The following is a 19,863-nucleotide window of genomic DNA, read 5'->3' on the forward strand; positions in this document are numbered from 1 at the left end:
TGACTAAGTACTAAATAAAAACCAGAGTCATCTCAGGGGTCAGATCCTCAGCTGGTGTAAATGTACATAGCGCCACTGATTTCCAGCCGGTATATATTACCATAGCTCCTGACGTCTGTGGAGCAATGACATTGTACACCATCTGATGGCCTGCCCCATCAAAGAGACTAAAAACAATTCTGAACCAGCATTTTAAGAGCTATGTTGCCTGCTCCTTTTTATTAAATGTAATAATCAATCTTGTTTTTTACTGGCCTTCTTGCATGTAATTGGCACATCTCTGCAGTGACTCTGACTTCAAAAGCTCATCAATATTGTATATACTTAAACTACTTTTGGCAATGATATTGTATAGGGCAGGCAGCTCAATTAGCTTGAGGTAATTCATCCATTAACATTTGTATAAAGGAATAATATTTTTATCAATTATTTTAATGATGTGTGAATCTCAATGTAAATAAATCAGCATTATGAGTCATAAATAATCTGATATGATCAGGCATTGAGAGGAATGACCTATCCAGTCAGATTACTTACCACATAACTGCCATGTAATAAGTGCACTGTTCTTCTTAATTTAGGAAGAAATGCCCAATTGTTTTACTCTGTCTTGTCAAAATATTATCAAACACTTCATGAATTACTTTGAAAATCAAGTTGATGCAGGATATTATCTTTACTGCTTTATATATACATGAATGCAATAGCTTCTCCTACTCCTTTGCTTTAATTCTTTGGTGTGGTGAGTTTCAAATACATTTCTGCAGAGGAAAATTATACGCGGAAGATAAGAAATCTGAAATTATGTTCTTACAGGTTTTATGCAGCTGAGATTTCAATTGGGCTATTCTTTCTCCATAAAAGAGGAATTGTTTATAGGTGAGTACTAACTGACACAAGTAATTCCTATTAAAACCCTGGAGAGACTAATGTGTTTGGCTATTTACAGTCTTTTAAAAGATGTTTTTATAAAAAGTAGTCAATTTGGTGTTAATAACTAAACTTCATTGTTTTGTCGGTGATGTTCCTTTAACTAAGGGTGACCGCGTATCTTAGCTATGTTGACATCTGCACTCTGCAGCATTCAATTGAAAACACTTGAGTTCAAAACATTTGTTATATCTTATTGCATTGCATACATTCATGTGTCCTAAAGCATGTGTTTATGTAAAGGGGTGTGTGTGTGTGTGTGTGTGTGAGAGAGAGAGAGAGTGTGTGTGTGCGCGCGCGTGCCTGTATTTGTTATATATTGTCTGCAACATCAGTGTAGTTGAGTTATAATGCTCTAGGTATACCTTGTGTGACCCTATAATAATTCAGTACCCACACATTTCTGCAGAAATAAAATGTTGAACATAAGAACACTGCCAATTAGGAATTTAGCATTGTTAGCCTGCCATATATTTTATGAATGAAGATTTTAATATGCAAAGACAAATGTAAAAGACAGCAGAATCAAGAAGGGCATAGCACTTCAATGCATAATGGGATCCTATGAATAGTAGAGACTGAAAGCTTTGACTCAAGGGCATCAGACAATATTGGTCAGACAGCAAAGCAAAAAACATTGGCCTAATGAGCAATTCTACCTTCTGATTTTAATTTGAGGAACAATTCAGTTTTCATTTTGCTGAATGCTGACCTTTAATTAAGTGATTACTTGTTCATTACTAGTTTAGAAGCTTGACTTAGAGTAGTGATCCTCAAACTTTTTCATAGTGTAGCCAACTCCTTAATAGAGAGTATCCCATGCACACTTCTCCTCCCATTTGTGGTCACATAACATTCCTTTGACACCACAGCATTTATGTCTTGTTGTTAATCTGTAATGAGACTTTTTGGCCTTGTGAAAAAACTTCATCTTACTATCCATTTTTACACTACTCCTGTCAAGCCCCCGTTGGCCTCTCCTCCTGTTCTTTCCCGAGACATACTGCTTGGCTGTCTTGTTTCATTGCTGAAGTATCATCTTCTACCCAAAGTGCTTCACGAACTGTATACTACATGATGAAATGCAGCCACTTCTGTGGAGCAGCATACTCAAGGGGGATGATATGGCTGATGAACTCTTGAACAAACCTCTACATTTATGAAAGATGCCATGGGATCTTTAATATCCACACAGAAGACACAGAAAAAACTCCCTGTTTTTAAGGCATCATCTGAAAGATTCCCCTCTGTCCACTGTGTGTGTGTGTGTATATATATATATATAAAACACATAGTATTCAGTAATGCAACTGATGTAAGATGACGTTTTTGATGGCCTAGTTGGTATAACTATTAATATTAAATGACTGTGATTCTTCATAGAGATCTGAAGTTAGATAATGTGATGTTGGATTCAGAAGGACACATAAAGATTGCAGATTTTGGGATGTGCAAAGAACATATGGCAGATGGCGTAACAACTAGGACATTCTGCGGCACTCCAGACTACATTGCACCAGAGGTAAACATTTAACATTGGAAGTAGCATACGACTTTGTGAACATTTCACCCAGTGAATATATGACAGCTACAAAACGGCTGTTTTATGCCTAGGACTGTCCTTGCTTCTGCGGGAAGATGTGATACTTTTGTGAATGAATAAAAAAGACCCTTAATAAGATTTTAGTTAGGGACTATCTACCTCATGAGAAACCTGAAGCATGGTTTGTTTATCAGATTGAAATTCAAATTTGTGCTCATAATAACAAACTGCTAAGCAAGCCATAATACCAGCTTGAACTGTCAATCTAGTTTCATTAAAGTTGTAGCATGCATGCATATAAAAAGCCTTGTGCATTTAATTTTAAAGTCCTACAATGCTGACAGATGTTAATGAGGTTGTTATTGGGAGCAAACGTAGCTTCATTAACGCATCTCACCATGGGTTCTCACAGTTGCTATAAAATATATTAACGAGCATTTGCACTATTTTCAGGAACTCACGAGTCTCTTGATTTTCAACAAGAGATTAATGAATTCCTGCAGTGGTTCACCAATTTTCCTGCAAAGCTTCTGCACTGTATTCTGGATAATGTCTATCTTATCACCTGGTACAAAATTGGGCAACCACCTTTGGATTTGAGAAAGCTCCTCCTATTAAACTGCAAATTCAGAACTCTGATGCAATTGACATAACAAACCTAAAGTTTTCCCCCAAATTTCCTATTACTATTGTCAGGGTTACCCAAAAATAACATCTGTCTGACTTATTCAATGCAAATTGTAGTCAGATGTTTATAGTCAGGGTTTATAATGAGAAAAGTTTACTTTACCCATATCCACCCAAAAATCTTAGTTAAGTTATTACAGGCAGGGTAGCTCAAGTGCATCAACACAATTACTAAAAAATCAAGTTTCAGAGTAGCAGCCGTGTTAGTCTGTATTCGCAAAAAGAAAAGGAGTACTTGTGGCACCTTAGAGACTAACAAATGTATTTGAGCATAAGCTTTCGTGAGCTACAGCTCACTTCATCGGTCTCCTCACTTCAATCTCCTCACTGTACTTTCCACTTTATGCATCCGATGAGGTGAGCTGTAGCTCACAAAAGCGTATGCTCAAATAAATTTGTTAGTCTCTAAGGTGCCACAAGTACTCCTTTTCTTTTAAAACATCAAGGAAATTTCTGGCAATATGAACATCCAGAACTACAATTTATAAGTCTTATCAATTAAACATTCTAATACCCACATGTACTCAGACTGCTCGGCTCAAAAACATTACCTTCTCACCTTGAGTATGCAGCTACTCGGCATACTCACAACCAAGTACTGAAACCCCAGCCTTAATTCCACCCTGTACAAAATGAAGATGTGATATCAGATGGGAGAGAGAGAGAGAGTTGTACATTCAATACTTAACTTAGGTATAAGACCAAATGAGAAATAAGGGACTGTAGTCATTAAGTGATTTGAAGATCTAAGTATTAGGATCTGCTGTTTATGTGTATTGAGCATGGACCCTAAATTCAAGAGCACTGATTTAAATCCCGTTTTGCCTGCAAATCTCAACACAGCCATAACTCTGGAGCCACAATCCACATCTCCGTAATTAGATCTATGGTTCTATGTAAAGGAATTTTTTCATGTAAAGGAATTTCTTCCTGATCCAAAAGGCAGCCTATTTTACTGAACACTAGTTAAAATGCATCTCTGATTGGAGCATTTCCAGCTATAATTTAATATTTGTTAAAGCACAGACGATTTATATGTGGGGAAAAATATTAATTAATGTATAATGTGAATTTTGTCACTTTACTGAAATTGGAAGCGAGACATGTTTTTTTCTTCTCATAGTTAATAGTCTGTACCTGTGTGAAATGTTAACAAACTTTGTGTTTTCATGAATTGCTGTTACTTGCAGCAGGAGATCAGAATAACCCAGGTCAGCATTTCACCTTTTCCCATCAAAATGCAAATGAAGCCAATATAGCAAAGTACACAAAGAAGATAGTGCCATATCTATGGTTGATAGTCTTGTGCCAGCTATAGCCAGAGAAAACATGGTCTGTTGAATGGTATAGTTGAAATGGTGCATTTTCACTTTAATTCATATGAAAAAATTATCCTTTTACCACAACATTCTGTAACTGGAGGAAAATAGCATTTGTTTATATTCGATTTCAGAGCGCGCGTGTGTCTTTCAGCCAACTGGTTTTCCTTCGTTTCTGAGGACACAACACTAGAGGAAGAATTGTTATCTAAAACTATGCGATGAGCCTCAAAGCAAGGCCGTGGTATTGGTGCACCAGCGGCCTAACCTGGTCAAGTTTTTTATAGGCGTCACAGCAGAGAAGAGTTTTATGGAGGGATTTGAAGATGCATAATGAGTTAAACTGTAAGGTCTTTGGGGGCTGGGACTGTCTTTTTCTATATTTGTAGAGCGCCTTGAACAATGGGGTCCTTGTCTATAACTAAGACTATGTCTACGCTACAGTGGTAAGTTGGCCTATGCTACGCAACTCCAGCTACATGAATAAAGTAACTGGAGTCGACGTACCTTAGGTCAAGTTACCGCGGGGGTCTACGCCGCGGTAAGTTGACGGGAGAGGGTAGAGTACAGCAGTTGACTAGAGAGCGATCTGCAGTTGATTTGGCAGGTCTTTACTAGACCCGCTAAATCAACCACCGGTGGATCGATCTCAGAGCGTTGATCCCGGCTATAGTTTAGACCAGTGGTAAGCTACCTTGGCACTAGGGAAATACAAATAATGCATAAGAATACCAAGGCACATACTATCTCATTCCCTTTTGCTGGCAAAGGAATTTCAGCATGTTTGTTCTAAGGCCTCCCCGTGGGCTAGATTTTACAGTAGATTATAACTTAAATGTATTAGATACATCCAAAGTGTCTTTATGTATTCAGCAATAGAACCTAATTGAATTCAAAGCAAAATTATAAATATGAAGATGAATTCTCATCGGAGGTTTTTGATTTTAAGTCTTCCCATTTCCAGTCAGCGAAAGAGGGAAACAGTGGTTTCACCAGAGGAGGGGACCAATTATCCAACCATCTTGGGAGTGGCTTCTGTGAAAAGTTTCTAGAAGGATGAGATGCAAATCACCATCACCACTCTTCTCACTTTCTCCTCCCTCCACCCCCTCCCTCATTTAGCAACATGGAAAGGGCATGGTACTCATGATCCCCTGATACCTATTCATGACCCCACTCTTTTTGTGGGAGGTGAGGGTCATGATTCCCAGGTCGACAATGAATGCGGTACTGTAAAATAATGGGTTTCCTTTATTTGTCTTAGGAAATTTTGCATAATATTTTTAGCTCATGCATAGTGCACATTGGACAAAGGGGGTATTTTTACACATACAAGTTCAAGATTTGAGAACTGTGCAAAGGTTAAAATAATTGTATGCTTGGTGCAACCAATTCTGTCAGGCAGGAGTAAACTGATTATCCTGTATGGAATTTTCATTATTGGGCTGAGCTGAAATATAAATATTTATGGCTGTATTGGTCTAATAACCTTGAAATTGATTAATGGTGCAGTATCTCCTTGGCTGGTCACCAGAGACTGAGGGAGATGCATGTCAAAACCAGTATTAATAAAAAAGGGATTCTAATAGCTTGTACCACAAACTTCTCTCTTGGGCACAAAACAAAATCCCAAGAGTTAGAATCCTTGCAGTGACTGAAAGGTTGACTCTGAGAGAACCCCAAAACAATGTTTTTTTTAATGTTAAAAAAACAACAACAAAAACAACAACTTGTTCCTGCCAGGAGTATAGCAGGTTGATAACTATTTTGAGTGCTGGAAAAGTGGGCTTTGACTGTTGCTTGTGGCAGGGATACATATTCCTTTTAAAAGCTGAATTTATTGTTATAGCAGTAATAGTCATTTTATTGGATCATTTGTATTTATATTTCACTTTGTACCCGAAAGGATCCCAGAATTCACACACTGTGTAGGGATCTTTTCACCTACCACTGGAAAGCAGCCAGTTCTGAGACTGAATGTGACAATGGACTCACAGTACACAAACCATTTTAATGACAAGAATTTAGTGAAGGAGGGAATTACTTGAAATAGTGAACTAATTAATTTTAAGTGTTCTTGATTCTACAGTGAAGCAGAAAACTAGCCCATGCACAAAATAGCAGCATTTCAGTCTGTGCCATTTGCAGTTTACAGCAGTCCATTCACACTGACCAGATTACATCCAGTGATGAAGAGTTTCAGCCCTTTAGAGGAAATATGCTTTCCTTTAGGACTTTTCTCTCTCAAGGGTAAGGACCTGTCCTTTAATTGTGTGCACAGTGTCCAGGACAAAGGGGTACAATTACTAATTGGGTTCTTCAGGGCACCACCACACCCAAATAATAATGATATATAATAATAATGTCTATGCTCTCAGCTTTTTATAAAATCCTATTAGATTTGCAAATACGTTAGTGTTATTAATTATCAGAGTTACAGTAAAGGGTGATGGGGAAACAATGGGTAGGAAACTACCGCTCTCCCAACCCTCCCTCCCCCATTGAGAAAGTGTTTTGAATCTGCTTCTCTTCTCTCTCTCCAAACTCCATGAGCCACATCTTGGTGAGGAAACAGATTGGCAAGATTTGTTTACTGTTGGATTCAACAGATTAGTCTCCATCTGTGAACATGAGGTCAGAGCTTGCCAAATTTCTGTTTTATCCTTTATTAAGAATTACCACTTTCTGCCGGGGCTGCCTCGTTACTCAGGGAGGAATTGACACCTGCCACATTTAGTAGCTTTTGCTGTTTTAAAATTTTTTTTTTTTTTCTCTTGAAGTGAGTATCGACAGTTTGACTTTTATATGACTGGAAAGCCAAAAAACTGAGAATCTTCCCTACATATTTTGCACAACCTGAACCAAAATAACTGCACTCCTTCCCTGCCCCCACTAAATTATTGCCCTTCTTTCAAGTCCAGATTTTTTCCCATTACATTCCCAATTAATGCTTTGAATAGCTCTAAATTATGTGTGAACCAAGCTGCTAGTTTCACTGTGAGTGATGGACAGGTTAATAAATTAACATGGCAGGTTACTCTTTTGCATTTCAATTCTACCATATCTATAAACCCATATTAGAATTTAGCTAGTAATTCACATGGGACATACTTAATTAGGGTTTTGTTGTTGTTGTTTTATAATCTTTTGAGGGGTCCAGAATGTGCAACAAATGCATCATTCAACCTGTTCTACGTCATCATGGCATCACCTAGGTTTATTTCCCCAATTTGAGGGGAAAACATCATCACCCTTTTATTTTCACTGTGCCAGTAATTCCTGGTGGCTTTGAGCTGTGGTATATACTAGAAAATTCCACATGTTCAAGAATTGAGTTCTAATATTAAACGTGAAACCATATTTCTCAGGATGAAACCAGTTGGGACACCACATTCCAAGGTTCAATGAGAGAGTTTAATAAGCACGTTGAGTGGGATTTTCAAAGAGCAACTAAGTCCCTTTCAATGGAATTTGTTTTCCTTAGGTGCCTTTATAAATCCTACCCTTTGATCCTACCTGCGTGTTATTGACTCTTTCAGCATTCCTGGAGTGACGAGATACTACATAATTTCTTCAGTGTCTTAGACACAAATTTACTGACGTGCAATATCTAATTGGTATTCCTGCTCCTCTGACAAGACCAGCACAAAAACAGTTTGAGTTCTCTTATGAGTCTCTTACAGTATTTTATGGTAATGAGGGACTATGATATTTCACATTGATTGTGTCTGACTTTCTTTGAGACTCTCCTGTTCTAAAGCTAGGTTTGTTTTTGGGAGATCACATTCAAGGATGAGGACACTTAGCTATCCAGTGCCCAGGGTAAATGAATAGTCAGCATCAGCAGACAAGTGTTTCTTGACCTTTTCTATACCACGACCCCATGTTAAAATAGCAAAAATGTTCTGTTCTTTCCCACCCCAGGCCATCTGACCATGGAGAAAGGGAAGTTTGTTACTTCCGCGGACCTATTTGGTACCCCCAGGTAGAGAACCCATTGGATAGACATTTTAGAAGGATTTTGCCCCCTCTATTACATGGATCTAATATTTTGTCTCTAATTTCAGTTTACAAAATATCTCTAATTAGGCTTCTTGCAAGGAAACATACTAATTGTAAAAAATATTCTGTCTTTGCATTTTAACGACCTTTTAAAAATACAGCCATTACTCCGTGGATGAAAACACTCTCTGATAGGGTTGGGATTTTTCCAGTACAGTGAGGTATTTTTTAACATGTTTTATGTATAAAGGCCAGTCCTTTTTTCTGGTTGAAATTTTGAAGGTGTTTGTTCTTTGAAGTAGCAACAGTGATTTTGAATAGACCCCCCTGAGAACTTACTGGTGAGTGGAAAATACATTGAGAGTAATCAAGTCTATCAACCGCTATAGCAGGAAGTATGTGGCCCCAAGTGTATGTTATAAGGCCCAGTATATGTGATAATTGCAAAAGAATTGTAAAATTAAATCTGCATTTTTGTAGCCCCTTTCATCTAGGAATCTCAAAGCATTGTACCAGCAGTAACTTCATTATGCCTAGCTATAGAGAAGGAGGTAGGTACAGAAAACACAAATGACATATGGTAAATTATACGAATTCAGGGAATAGAATCCAGGAGTCTTGATTCCCAGTCCCCTGCTCTGACCAGTAGACGTTTTCCGAACTTAAATACAATGATTTACATGTTCCCCCACAATTTAAAAGGAGCTCTTTAAAATTCTTCTCCATTTTTTTCTAGATTGTTAGTTTAATTAAAGGTTCATATTAATAGCAGTTACCACTGAATAAAAAAGAAAAAATACACTGTATTCTAAAAATTAGTTTTCTACAGTAAAGTTAAGATACAAACACTATAATTTAGATGTCCTTAGCCACTCATTTCAGCTGCTAACTCATGAGTAATGTATTTCAGAGTGACTTATTTTGAGTTTCTTTGCTAAGAGACAGACTGCTGACTTCCAGATCATGTCCTGTTATTACTCTAGTGAAGACAATAATTTGCAGATAGGTTCTGTAGTCTTTGGGTAGTGGCTAAGTAGCGCTGTTTTGTTGAACTGATAATTAAGTGTTTTCCTTATAGATTGCTGGTTTAATTCCTTTACGAGACTGCTGAGAACCTAGGGTGTGTAATCTGCACTAGTCTTAGCAATTTGTTTCACAGAGAATGAAAAACACGTGGTAGCAGGAAAAGGAGACTAAATTAAGGAATATTTAATGGTGAAAGGACAGTATCTCATTGTCTGATTATTCCTCTGAAATAGACGAATTATGGTTTCAGGGTCAACTAGACTTGCCCCCAAACTAAATAGGAAAGACCTGTATTAGAGGAGAAATATCCAAGAATGTTTCAGAACATTCCCTTTACTGGAGAAAAATGGAATGGGTAATCTCTTCAGAATTACTAGAAATCAATAATAGTTAAGATACAAACAAATGATGTTAAACTGAAATGGCATTTAGACCTGAGACTGTAACCGACTGTATGCTGCAATGCACCTTTAAAATAAATTAGCACTGCCCTTTGAAGGAGTGTGTGTTGAGTTTGTACATCCACCAGACTTTCGTAATGTCAGCTCTCAATATGCACTTCTGTCTAAGGTCTGAATTGAACCCTGGGTGAAAAATACTTGGAAATTGTCATTAGTCTGAATGGCAGAAACCTCTTTCCTGTTGGCATAACTGGTTTCATGATTTCAGATGAAGAGCCCGAGACTTGTGTAGCACGGTGAAACAAAGCTGAGATTTTCAGGGGTCTTGCTCAGCTTTTTGGGATTTTTGCCTCTTTTTAGAGCGGGTCAAAATGTAAATATTACAGAGTAATGAAATTACACTGAATTGTTGATACCCTCCGAATGAAGTGAAAATGATTATTTGATTATTTAACATGAATGGCTTGATGAAATCATTCTGGTTTCCTGTGTACCATTACTCTACCTGCTTCATTATTTTCAAAAGCACATCCTGAATCTTTGAAGGGCCAGATTTACAAAGGTATCTAGATGTCTAAAGAAGCAAATAGGCACCTAGTCAGATTTTCAAAGGCGCTTTCATGGGAGTTAGGCATCTAACCTGCTTTAGCTGCTTTGGTAAATCCTTCTAGGTGCCAATTTGCATCTTTATGTGCCTACATACCTTTGTAAATCTGGCCCTACAATTCTAACACAAGGATCTGGATTCTGTGCTGTAAAGTGCATAAATCCGAGTGGGATTTTGGCCTCAATAAGGTGACAGGATTGGGTTCTCTATGCATTTCAGTGGCATGTATTTACCTCCATAAGTCGTTTATTTGATTCACCGCTGACCTTATTGAACACAGGTATTTTTATTTTCATTATTTCACAGATTATTGCTTATCAGCCCTATGGAAAATCAGTAGATTGGTGGGCCTACGGCGTGCTGTTATACGAGATGCTAGCTGGCCAGGTAGGAATTATATTGCAGCTGTTCTTCAAAATCTAATGAGAGGAACTTTACAAGGCAGTGCATAATAAAAAGAAGAAGTATTGTGCAACTGTGAGAGAGCCCCTGGAAACATAATAGCAGAGTTTTTAGATACTCTTCATGGAAGGTAAGGCTCAGAATCATCACAGTATTTTTGTATTGTGTGCGTTGGGGCAAAGCAGAGGGCTTGCTGCTCAAACCACAGTTAATTACAGAGCCCTTTCCCTACACTTGTAATGTGATTCTAGTCACCACATTACACAACTGAAAAAGCAAGTTCTGTACTGCAAAGTTTAGTTGAAGGTAACAAACCAACTCTAAAGAGCTCTGGTATTCTCTTGATGTGGGGAAGATTTATGTAAGTGATTCTCCTGAGAGAGTGAGCTGGAGCTACCACAGAATTTACTATATGTACAGTGTGTAGCCAGCCTCTGTTGTTCCTTCGCATGCTAAATCCCAGTAGATTTCTTGACTTCTTTTGTAACCTGAACACTGTGTGCTGTTCCTGTCTTCTTTTTCCTTTCAAATTCTTCCAAAGATCACCGTGCGTCTGGTCTGTGGTCATCTCCAATTACTTGCAGATTGTTCTGTTGCCTCAACATTTTTGTATTTTATGACAGAAAAAAGATGTGAGAGAAACTTAAGATATTTAACAGTACTGACACATCTGATGTTCTATAGATGAGTTGCGGGTTTATCTACAATTTTGGGTTTGAATGTAAAAACCCACCAAAATAACTGATAATATTCAGAAATAAATTGGAGAATTTGGAAATGTAAAATCCAGCTGCATCAGATAATGTTGGGAGATCCCAGCTTCTTGTTTTCTTATTCTTGCGGAAGTCTGATATGCTTGTGTATTTATTGAGTCTTAACTCATTTATAGAGCATTATCTTATTAGGATTTTCTACATTTACAGTAAGCGCTAAGTAATTCCTCCAGGGCTTCTTGGAAGATATAGATTTGTTTGCAGATAAATGCATCAGCATTTGTTTTAATTATGATAGCTGCCTTGAATATGTCTTCAAAAAAACATACGATTAGGCCCAGCAATCTGTAAACATTTATTTGTTTGCATGACCTCTTGTCTCTGTGTACATTATAACTAAGTGGTGCTTTCTTTTCTGGAGTGTTCTTTCTGGGTGATATTCACCCCTGTGCAAAGGGCCACTTGAAGGCCTATGCAACACTTAAGTCCCACTTAAACTCTTAGTTCAGGGTTTATGTGGGACTTAAGCAGTTCCCATGGATTTTGTGCTGGTTTTCTTCATCCTCACACCGTCTTTTAACCACAAATGTAGCCCATACTTGTGACACTGTCTTCCCCTCACAGAAACACTATTTACCTGTAAATCAGATGGGAGCATCATTGGAATTACATGACGCTTTAGATCAAAGTCATTGAAAGTAATGGCCTAAATCATGTACTGATTAGATTGTTTTAGGATGGCTACAGCAAGGTAACTTTAAAAAGATCTCATTAAAGATAAACAAACTCTTAGATAACCAGCATTGTTGAGTACATTGTAAATGTAAAACTCTTCAATAATGTATCTGCTTTTCAGTAAATAAATAGCATTTATAGGGAATTAAAATTAACACCACATGATTTTACCTCGTTTATTTTCCTTGCGCAGCCTCCATTTGATGGGGAGGATGAAGATGAACTCTTCCAGTCCATAATGGAGCATAATGTGTCCTATCCTAAATCGTTGTCCAAAGAAGCTGTTTCTATCTGCAAAGGGGTAAGCAAGTTGCTGCTATATCATGGGGTCCTTTTTCAACAGTGTGTGTTAAATAACCAAAGTTTGTGGAGTTTGACTGAGTTTATACCACTGGGCTTTTCCAAATATAAACACTGTCCAGCCCGGATTTTAGGCAGATAACATGGATGATAACTTGCATCCTCACTTGGCCTCTGCCAAAGGTCAGGGCTGCAAGAGTGTCAACTCTAGTTTATTTTGTGGTAGGAAAAGATTTCAGAATAGTTACAGCCACATACAGAGCAGAAGTTACAAACGGGATGGTTGTGTGAGCCTTTCCCGCCTCTTAAATTGTCTGCACTGTGGGTCAGATCAGGCGAGGTGCCAAGCTGTCTCAGCTCTCATAGGTTGCAAATGGGAGCTGACCCTACGCAGCACTTTGCAGGAGGCACACTGCAGCACTGGCCCCGTGTGTTTGACCTGATAGGGAGAACTGAAGGAATTAACAGGAGGGACAAGGTGGGTGAGGTAGTATCTTTTATTGGACCAATTTACACAGAGCTGTGCAGCTCAAAAGCTTTCTCTTTCACCAACAGAAGTTGGTCCAATAAAACCTATTACCTCACCCACCTTATCGGTCTAATATCCTGGGCCAACACAGCTACAGCATCACTGCAAACAGTCAATTAAAAGGAGTCATTTTAGAATTTAGATAGAAATTAGCCTGAATGTAAACCTCCAGTCTAAACACCAGTGAGTGGTGAGGAAATTCTGATCCAGGTCCAGGCTTTGTGGCTTAAGGTCATCTCTGATTGGTAGGCTATTTTAATGGGGTTTTTTGGGAGCGCATTAATGTGACTGCGGAGAATTAGCTAAGTAAAGTTTGTGTTGACTTTTTCCTGACTCAGTATCATTCCCTGGAGCACCTCATTTCTGTAGCTCTTCCCAAATGTGAATTTCAGATGTCTATTACTTCTTCACCTGGATGAAAATCTTAGTGCATTTAAATAGACAATGAATTTGGCATCTAATTCCCCAGTTCGGTGTGTCCTTTGGAACTGCATATGTGGTACTGTCGCTGACTCCATTTTTTTCTTTAAAGGTAAAATCATTGAGAAAATGAAAAGAGATTTTATTTATCACAATAAATGCAAGGCCATTGCAACATAGCATGAGAATGGCATAAATGTCTATATCTCAGGATTGAAATTACATAACCCTCCTTCTGCCACAGGTTCAAATCCTATTGGGATCAAGTTAGATCTCCCTTATAAAAAAGAAACACGACGTTCTTTTATGCTGTTCACCCAGATTGTTATCTCAAGATGCAGTGTTTGCCATTCATTATTATAGAATACTCTAGTTCCTGTACATGAGGGTCCATTCTTCATATTCAGAGAAATTAAATTCTGTACAAGTACAGTACTGGTGGGGTATTTTGCCTGAGGATCCTGTATCCTCTGGGGAAATAGGAAAAATCCCATGTCATTTTTCCTAAAAAGAAAAGTTTGTCCTAGTGTTTTAGCCAGACTTTGCTCTTTTCCCCCTTACTCTTTGCATTGCCCTTTATGTGAATTGTGACACTCCCCGTCCCAGAGTATCTTTTCTGAAGCCCTTTGCAGTCCTCAGGATAAAGGATGCTACACAAGTGTCACAAAGCTAATCATGTTCGTAAGGGAACTGTCCAGATAAATATCACTGAAGCCTAAAGTCTGATCTCCTTTCTTAAATTACAGACAACACTTCACATTATTAAAATGAAAGAATTTTAAAAGCTGCTTTTTCTTTTCACTGTTTAATCTCCTTGCTTACATTTGGTATTTCTCTCGGTATTTCTTACGCTGATTTTCCTGTTCTTCTATATTAACAAGAGTGCCACAATGTTTGGGTTGTAAGCATTAAGGGAAATGTTGTTTACATTTTAATTTTAAAAATAATGTTCATTATTCAACTGTGTGTTTGGCGGGGGGAGGAGGAGGTTTAGCTAACACAACTAAAAATTCTGGCTCTGATCTGGCCTGATATCCCTTTTCCAGCCATCCTGTCTTAAATAATAAATAAAATGCAGCATTGTTTAAGAGTTTCATCTGAATTGAGATTGAAGATTACTCAGCTGTGATGTGAAGCTAGGCAACCAAAGCCTAGTTCTCTAAGAGCCAGCCTTGAACCTTTTGCTAGAATGATTCACCTGGACTGTAGGATCACTGTACAGCTTGGATTTAGCATCTCTCAGTACCCATTGTCTGCTAACACTGAAGTGTGTTTTATAGTCAAACTGCTTTAATGGCATTCCCAAGTATGCTAAGATATTGTCACAAATGTTCCACAAAAGTCACACACAGCTGCATTTATGCTCACACAGCTCTCTAGATTTTTCATTATTAGCAGATTGAGTAGATCCCTCCCATGCAAAAAGTCTGATACTGCTGATATATTTAAAAGTAGAATTTGCATCCAACAAAGTACAGTGCACTCACCTCATAATTTTTGTAGTTAGAGGGTCCTATCAGTTTATAATGGACAAAAACGGCTTTCCTAAATCTCAGCTATTGGAATTCCCTCCGTCTATAACGGACAGATATTTTCCTCACAAAAGATACTTTCTGAGCATCTAGTACTCTGAAGAAGGGCAAGTTCAGAGCAGTGTGGGAAAGGTGTCAAGCACAGAAGTGACTCTGAGGAGTTAGATTTAATTTCCTGCTAACATCCTTCAAATCCATATAAACTTCCTGAATAGACCATCATTCAAGGTGAATACTACTTTGCTATCTCTGTGGAACATTTTTGTGATTGAAATGACCCAAGGAGACATGTTATGTCCTTTCATACCCTTCTAAAATCCCTTTCTCAGACACGTGTAGTCTATGAGAAGCCAGCAACAGAGCTTCCTATGTGACACCCGGAGAGTAGAATTCAAAGCAGTACCTCCAAGTGCAGACAGTGCTGCTACCGTACTTATTTTTGTGATAGGAAATGTTATTTGCGTGGTGCTGTACTTTTCAACAACATACAATATTTAGCCTCAGCTGGCCAAAACCAAGGAATCCTGCTTGCTCTTCAGCTTGTAACTTCTGGTTGGCAACTGTACAACTAATTCACAAGTCTTCATTTTTGGCGGGGGTTATTATTTTAGAACAGAATGTAATTCTAATACAACCATAAGCAACACTTTCTGATGTCACTAGCTGTCAAATTGCACATTTGAGGAAAGTTAACAGAAATCGTGAGCAGCTGTTTTAAGCTTGAAGAACAAGGTGTTTCAAACCTAATGTACATTCTGTTTCCTTAAATCCCTTTGGCTCCCTGTTTTGTATCATTGCTGTTAACACAAAGTATGATAAAATGATCGTTTATGTACATGGACTTGTTTAATTAGGTGAACAAAGATATCTGAGCATCTTTTTCAAAAGTAGGTACCAAGATATTGACTCCTAAATCCATATTTGGTAGCGAAATTTTCCCAAAAAGGAGACTACCTTTAAAACCCAACATTCATATTGACTCACCTAAATAAGAGGCTTGATTGACATAAAAGGGACCGCCTGATGCACAAGATTTTTTAAAATCAAGCTACTTGTTTAGCTGCCTAATATACAAACTTAGGAGTCTGACTTTTAGCTCTATTTTTTAAAATGCTGGCAATACATGCATTGCTATTAAAGCGATCAATGTGTGCAATTCAGTAATTTAAGAGAGTTTTATTGCAGTAGTTATCGCAACTATTCCACTCATTATATTTCCCGTTCTGTAGATAAGGAATATGGCAAATACTACAGTAACATCAAATAAGGAAATGCAATAAATGCTCATTTATTAATGGCACCCACTGTACTAGAATAAAGAGATTTCAGAAGTCCCATAATATTGGTTGAGGGCTGCATCCCTTAGTTGCCAGTGCTCATACTCATTGGCTGCTCATTTCCTTGCTAATTCGGGTACACATTACTGTTTCAAAGTGTGCATTATTGCTCCTTTTTGTGAGTGTGGTTTTCCTGTGCAGCTGGTATTTAATATTGATCAAGTTGGTATTAAGGGTGGAGGAGGAGAAGCACAGATTAGTTACTGTCAGGAGGCTGCCAAAAAATGACAGGTGCGGTAATGGGGTGTCCAGAACACACACAGAAAAATTATCAGGAACTTGTACTTTAAATGTTTCAGTGTAATGGAATTTATCAAGTTTAATTGATTGCTGAAGCCGAATAGAGCCTGTTCTGGATATGTACAAGACTACATTGTAATAACAACAAGGGCTGAATTCAGACATGATGAATGCAGATGTAATTCCATTGTGCCTGCCTATACCATGCCTAAATTTGTCCCTGTATCAGTAATCTTTGTGTAACGAAAGAGGAAAGCAGGGTTTAAAGTGTGGCCTTTAATTTCAGTGCCTACAGGCAATCTCTAGCTTTGAAATAAAGAAATTAACACTTTAAAAAGAAAGTATAGCTTTTCAAAAGGATTTTATTGCTGAGCTACATCTTGACATGAACAGTAACAGTTCCACCTGTGGACAGTCTGTTACTCTTTCATTCCAAAAGTCACTTTAATCATTTGATGTTTTATTAATTTGTAGTTAATGACAAAACACCCTGCAAAAAGGCTTGGCTGTGGGCCTGAGGGAGAGCAAGATGTCAGGGAGCATGCATTCTTCAGGAGAATCGACTGGGAGAAACTGGAGAACAGAGAGATTCAGCCGCCATTCAAGCCTAAAGTGGTGAGTGAGACACAGGATGGCTCCCTATTAAAATGCACTGTTTGCGGTCAAGCCTCTCTGTGGTATGAGGCTAATGCTAACTTGACAGCATTGCAAGACAGCTGTATCCCAAAAGGTGTGACATTTCTTAAATCAAGCACGTTGATTATGACAGACTGCCATGCAATGCCACTAGGACTACTCCATGCTCTAGCATAACCCAGTGTAGCTAGGGCATCATCAAAAATACCACAGAATTATTGCTGAGTTCCTGATAGGAAGTCTCTGATATAGCTGTGCTACATGAAAACACACAGTTGATTAAATGGAAGTCAATTTGCAGAGATTTTCTGTACAATAAAATCCCTACTTCCTTAATGCTTCCTATCTATGTTTGGCTGAAGTATTGTGACCTATTCTTTTAGACTCAGGCCTTGTCGGTTATCCATGTATTTGCAGCTCAGAATTGCAGTACCATAATGTTAGCTACATCTGAACACCATTCGGAAACCTCATGCAGCACACAATTCAGCGGCCTGCCTACTTTTGATGGGGTTTCCCCAGAAGGAGCGCCCAACACTTGTTCTCCGCAATCTGCACTGGCTTCAGTTTAAGGAGCTAGGTTTTAATCTGGAAAGCTCTAAATGGCGTGGTGCCTATTTACCTGAGAAGTTGCCCGTCTCTTTGTATGAGGGTCTGGCAACTGTTTCACTGAACACTTGAACGGATAGCCCATGGTATAACTGTACAGGGGTATTTTCATTAAATAGCTTCAACTTTGGACTGTGCTTCCCATATTGGTTTGACAGAGTCCAAGTTGGTTGAATTTCCAGGTTTGCCACAAGGCTCTTCTCTCTCCCAAGGTTTTCAAGAAGAGAGTAGATTAATGAAGGGATATGGGCAATTTACTTGGGTGGTTTTCGGTACTCCTGCCATGTCCATAGGGGAGGAGAGTCTATAATCAATCTGATTTATGTGTAAGGTTTGTTACTGTGTGATGTGCACGTATCTGGACCATTGGATAGGCACAGTTTTAGAAATCCAAATAAGTAAATGATCCTTTAATTAATGTGAGTACAGTAAATCTAATCTATTTTGAAGAAGAATTAATGTTTGTCATCCCGCTCAGAATTTCTTTCAACTTGTAACATGATTGATAAACAAAGGCTTGTTCTTGATGCAAAGGAGAAAATAGGTTAAATCTGAGGAAGAAGGAGGCCAAAGCTACCAGAGACCCCTGGAAAATGTCTTACTGTAGCAGCTCTCCTCTATAACACTTGTTTTGTTTCTATTTAGTAGCATAACAAGATGAAAGGAATCTATGTAATCATCCTCCATGCAGATGGATGGGGAGCACATGACAGTATGGTATAATTGTTTTATCAGCATGAGTCTGGGTTGGCCACATTACTCAGGAGTGATGAAACCTTGAGTAACGATGGTCATCACAAAGCTTTATATGATACCATGCTATCATGTATTTCTGCACATGTTATGCGTTTTATAGAAAAACAACGTTAGAAATGCTTCGGAAAGTTTTTTTTTTTTAATCTTATAGTAACTGTAGAGGCAAATTAGTTTAGATTAACTTCTATAAAGTTAGTTTATTTAGGCAAATTAGTTTAGATTAACTTCTTCTATAAATGAATGGCTTGCCTTTACTGTGAGATCTGATATTTGGGTACATTTCATGGCTGGAAGTAAATGCTGTGTGTTTCATTAGAATCAACCCTTTCCGATAATATAAAAATGCTCAATTCTTGCTCTCCAGGGTCAGAAGATATCAGACCACAAACCTGCCACTATATAGGACTGAATATTGTTGCTCGTGGTCCTTGGACCAGTATTCTGTATTTACAGGTCAGGGAGGTTGGATGGGAGATGGTACAGACTCTTCATTTATGGAAAAGAAGAGTACATTTCTCTAGCCAGTTGATGGCAGCTGTGTGAAGCTATTCAGAGGTTTGGAACGTTAAAGTAAATCTCACTAAAGATGGATCAGTGAACAGAGGGCAGGTACTACCCAAGAAGAGCATATGTTCTCAGGCGTGCTGGAACAATTTTTATAGTGGGGCTGCTGAGAGCCATTGAACCAAGGTGTAAATCCTGTATATAATGGAAACCACTTCAAGCAGGGGGTGCCGCAGCACCCTGCGCACCGCTATTTCCAGCACCTATGTGTAGTCTTCTCTTGTTGAGAGCCATATGCATACTTTAACCTCAACAGGCGGTTTGCTTGCATACCAAGAGAACTATATACTGGGCTAGTAAAAGTCAGGCTTATCCTAAAAAGTGAATGTCACACACAAAGAATTGTGTAAATAAGTAAGGAAATGCACATGGTTCTATTAATGACCATTGGTGGTTCTTCAACCTGGCAGACAGCTGGGGAATTGCTCTTTTTCAGACACAAATTAGGTACGTTTGTCATCATGCAGTGTTTGCATCAAAATTAAAGCTAAAAATAAACCGTATCTCCCTTAATATCTGTATTTCTGATCCTCCATGGAACTGAGTGTGCTGAACTCCCACTGAAGTTAAGGAAA

General features: G+C 38.3%; 1 protein-coding gene across 3 annotated transcripts in view; it reads left to right on the forward strand.

Annotated features, from left to right (window-relative positions):
• Nucleotides 1-19,863, forward strand: part of PRKCA (protein kinase C alpha) — a 315,613-nt gene that overhangs the window by 279,469 nt on the left and 16,281 nt on the right. For all 3 annotated transcript variants that reach the window (XM_037914357.2, XM_037914354.2, XM_037914355.2), the window contains 5 exons: nt 817-879; nt 2,314-2,452; nt 10,822-10,902; nt 12,559-12,666; nt 17,198-17,338. In XM_037914357.2, the coding sequence (XP_037770285.1) occupies nt 817-879; nt 2,314-2,452; nt 10,822-10,902; nt 12,559-12,666; nt 17,198-17,338 (532 nt within the window). The remainder of the gene's footprint in view (nt 1-816; nt 880-2,313; nt 2,453-10,821; nt 10,903-12,558; nt 12,667-17,197; nt 17,339-19,863) is intronic.

The sequence above is a fragment of the Chelonia mydas genome, chromosome 14, assembly GCF_015237465.2.
Source record: "Chelonia mydas isolate rCheMyd1 chromosome 14, rCheMyd1.pri.v2, whole genome shotgun sequence".
Lineage (NCBI taxonomy): Eukaryota > Metazoa > Chordata > Testudines > Cheloniidae > Chelonia > Chelonia mydas.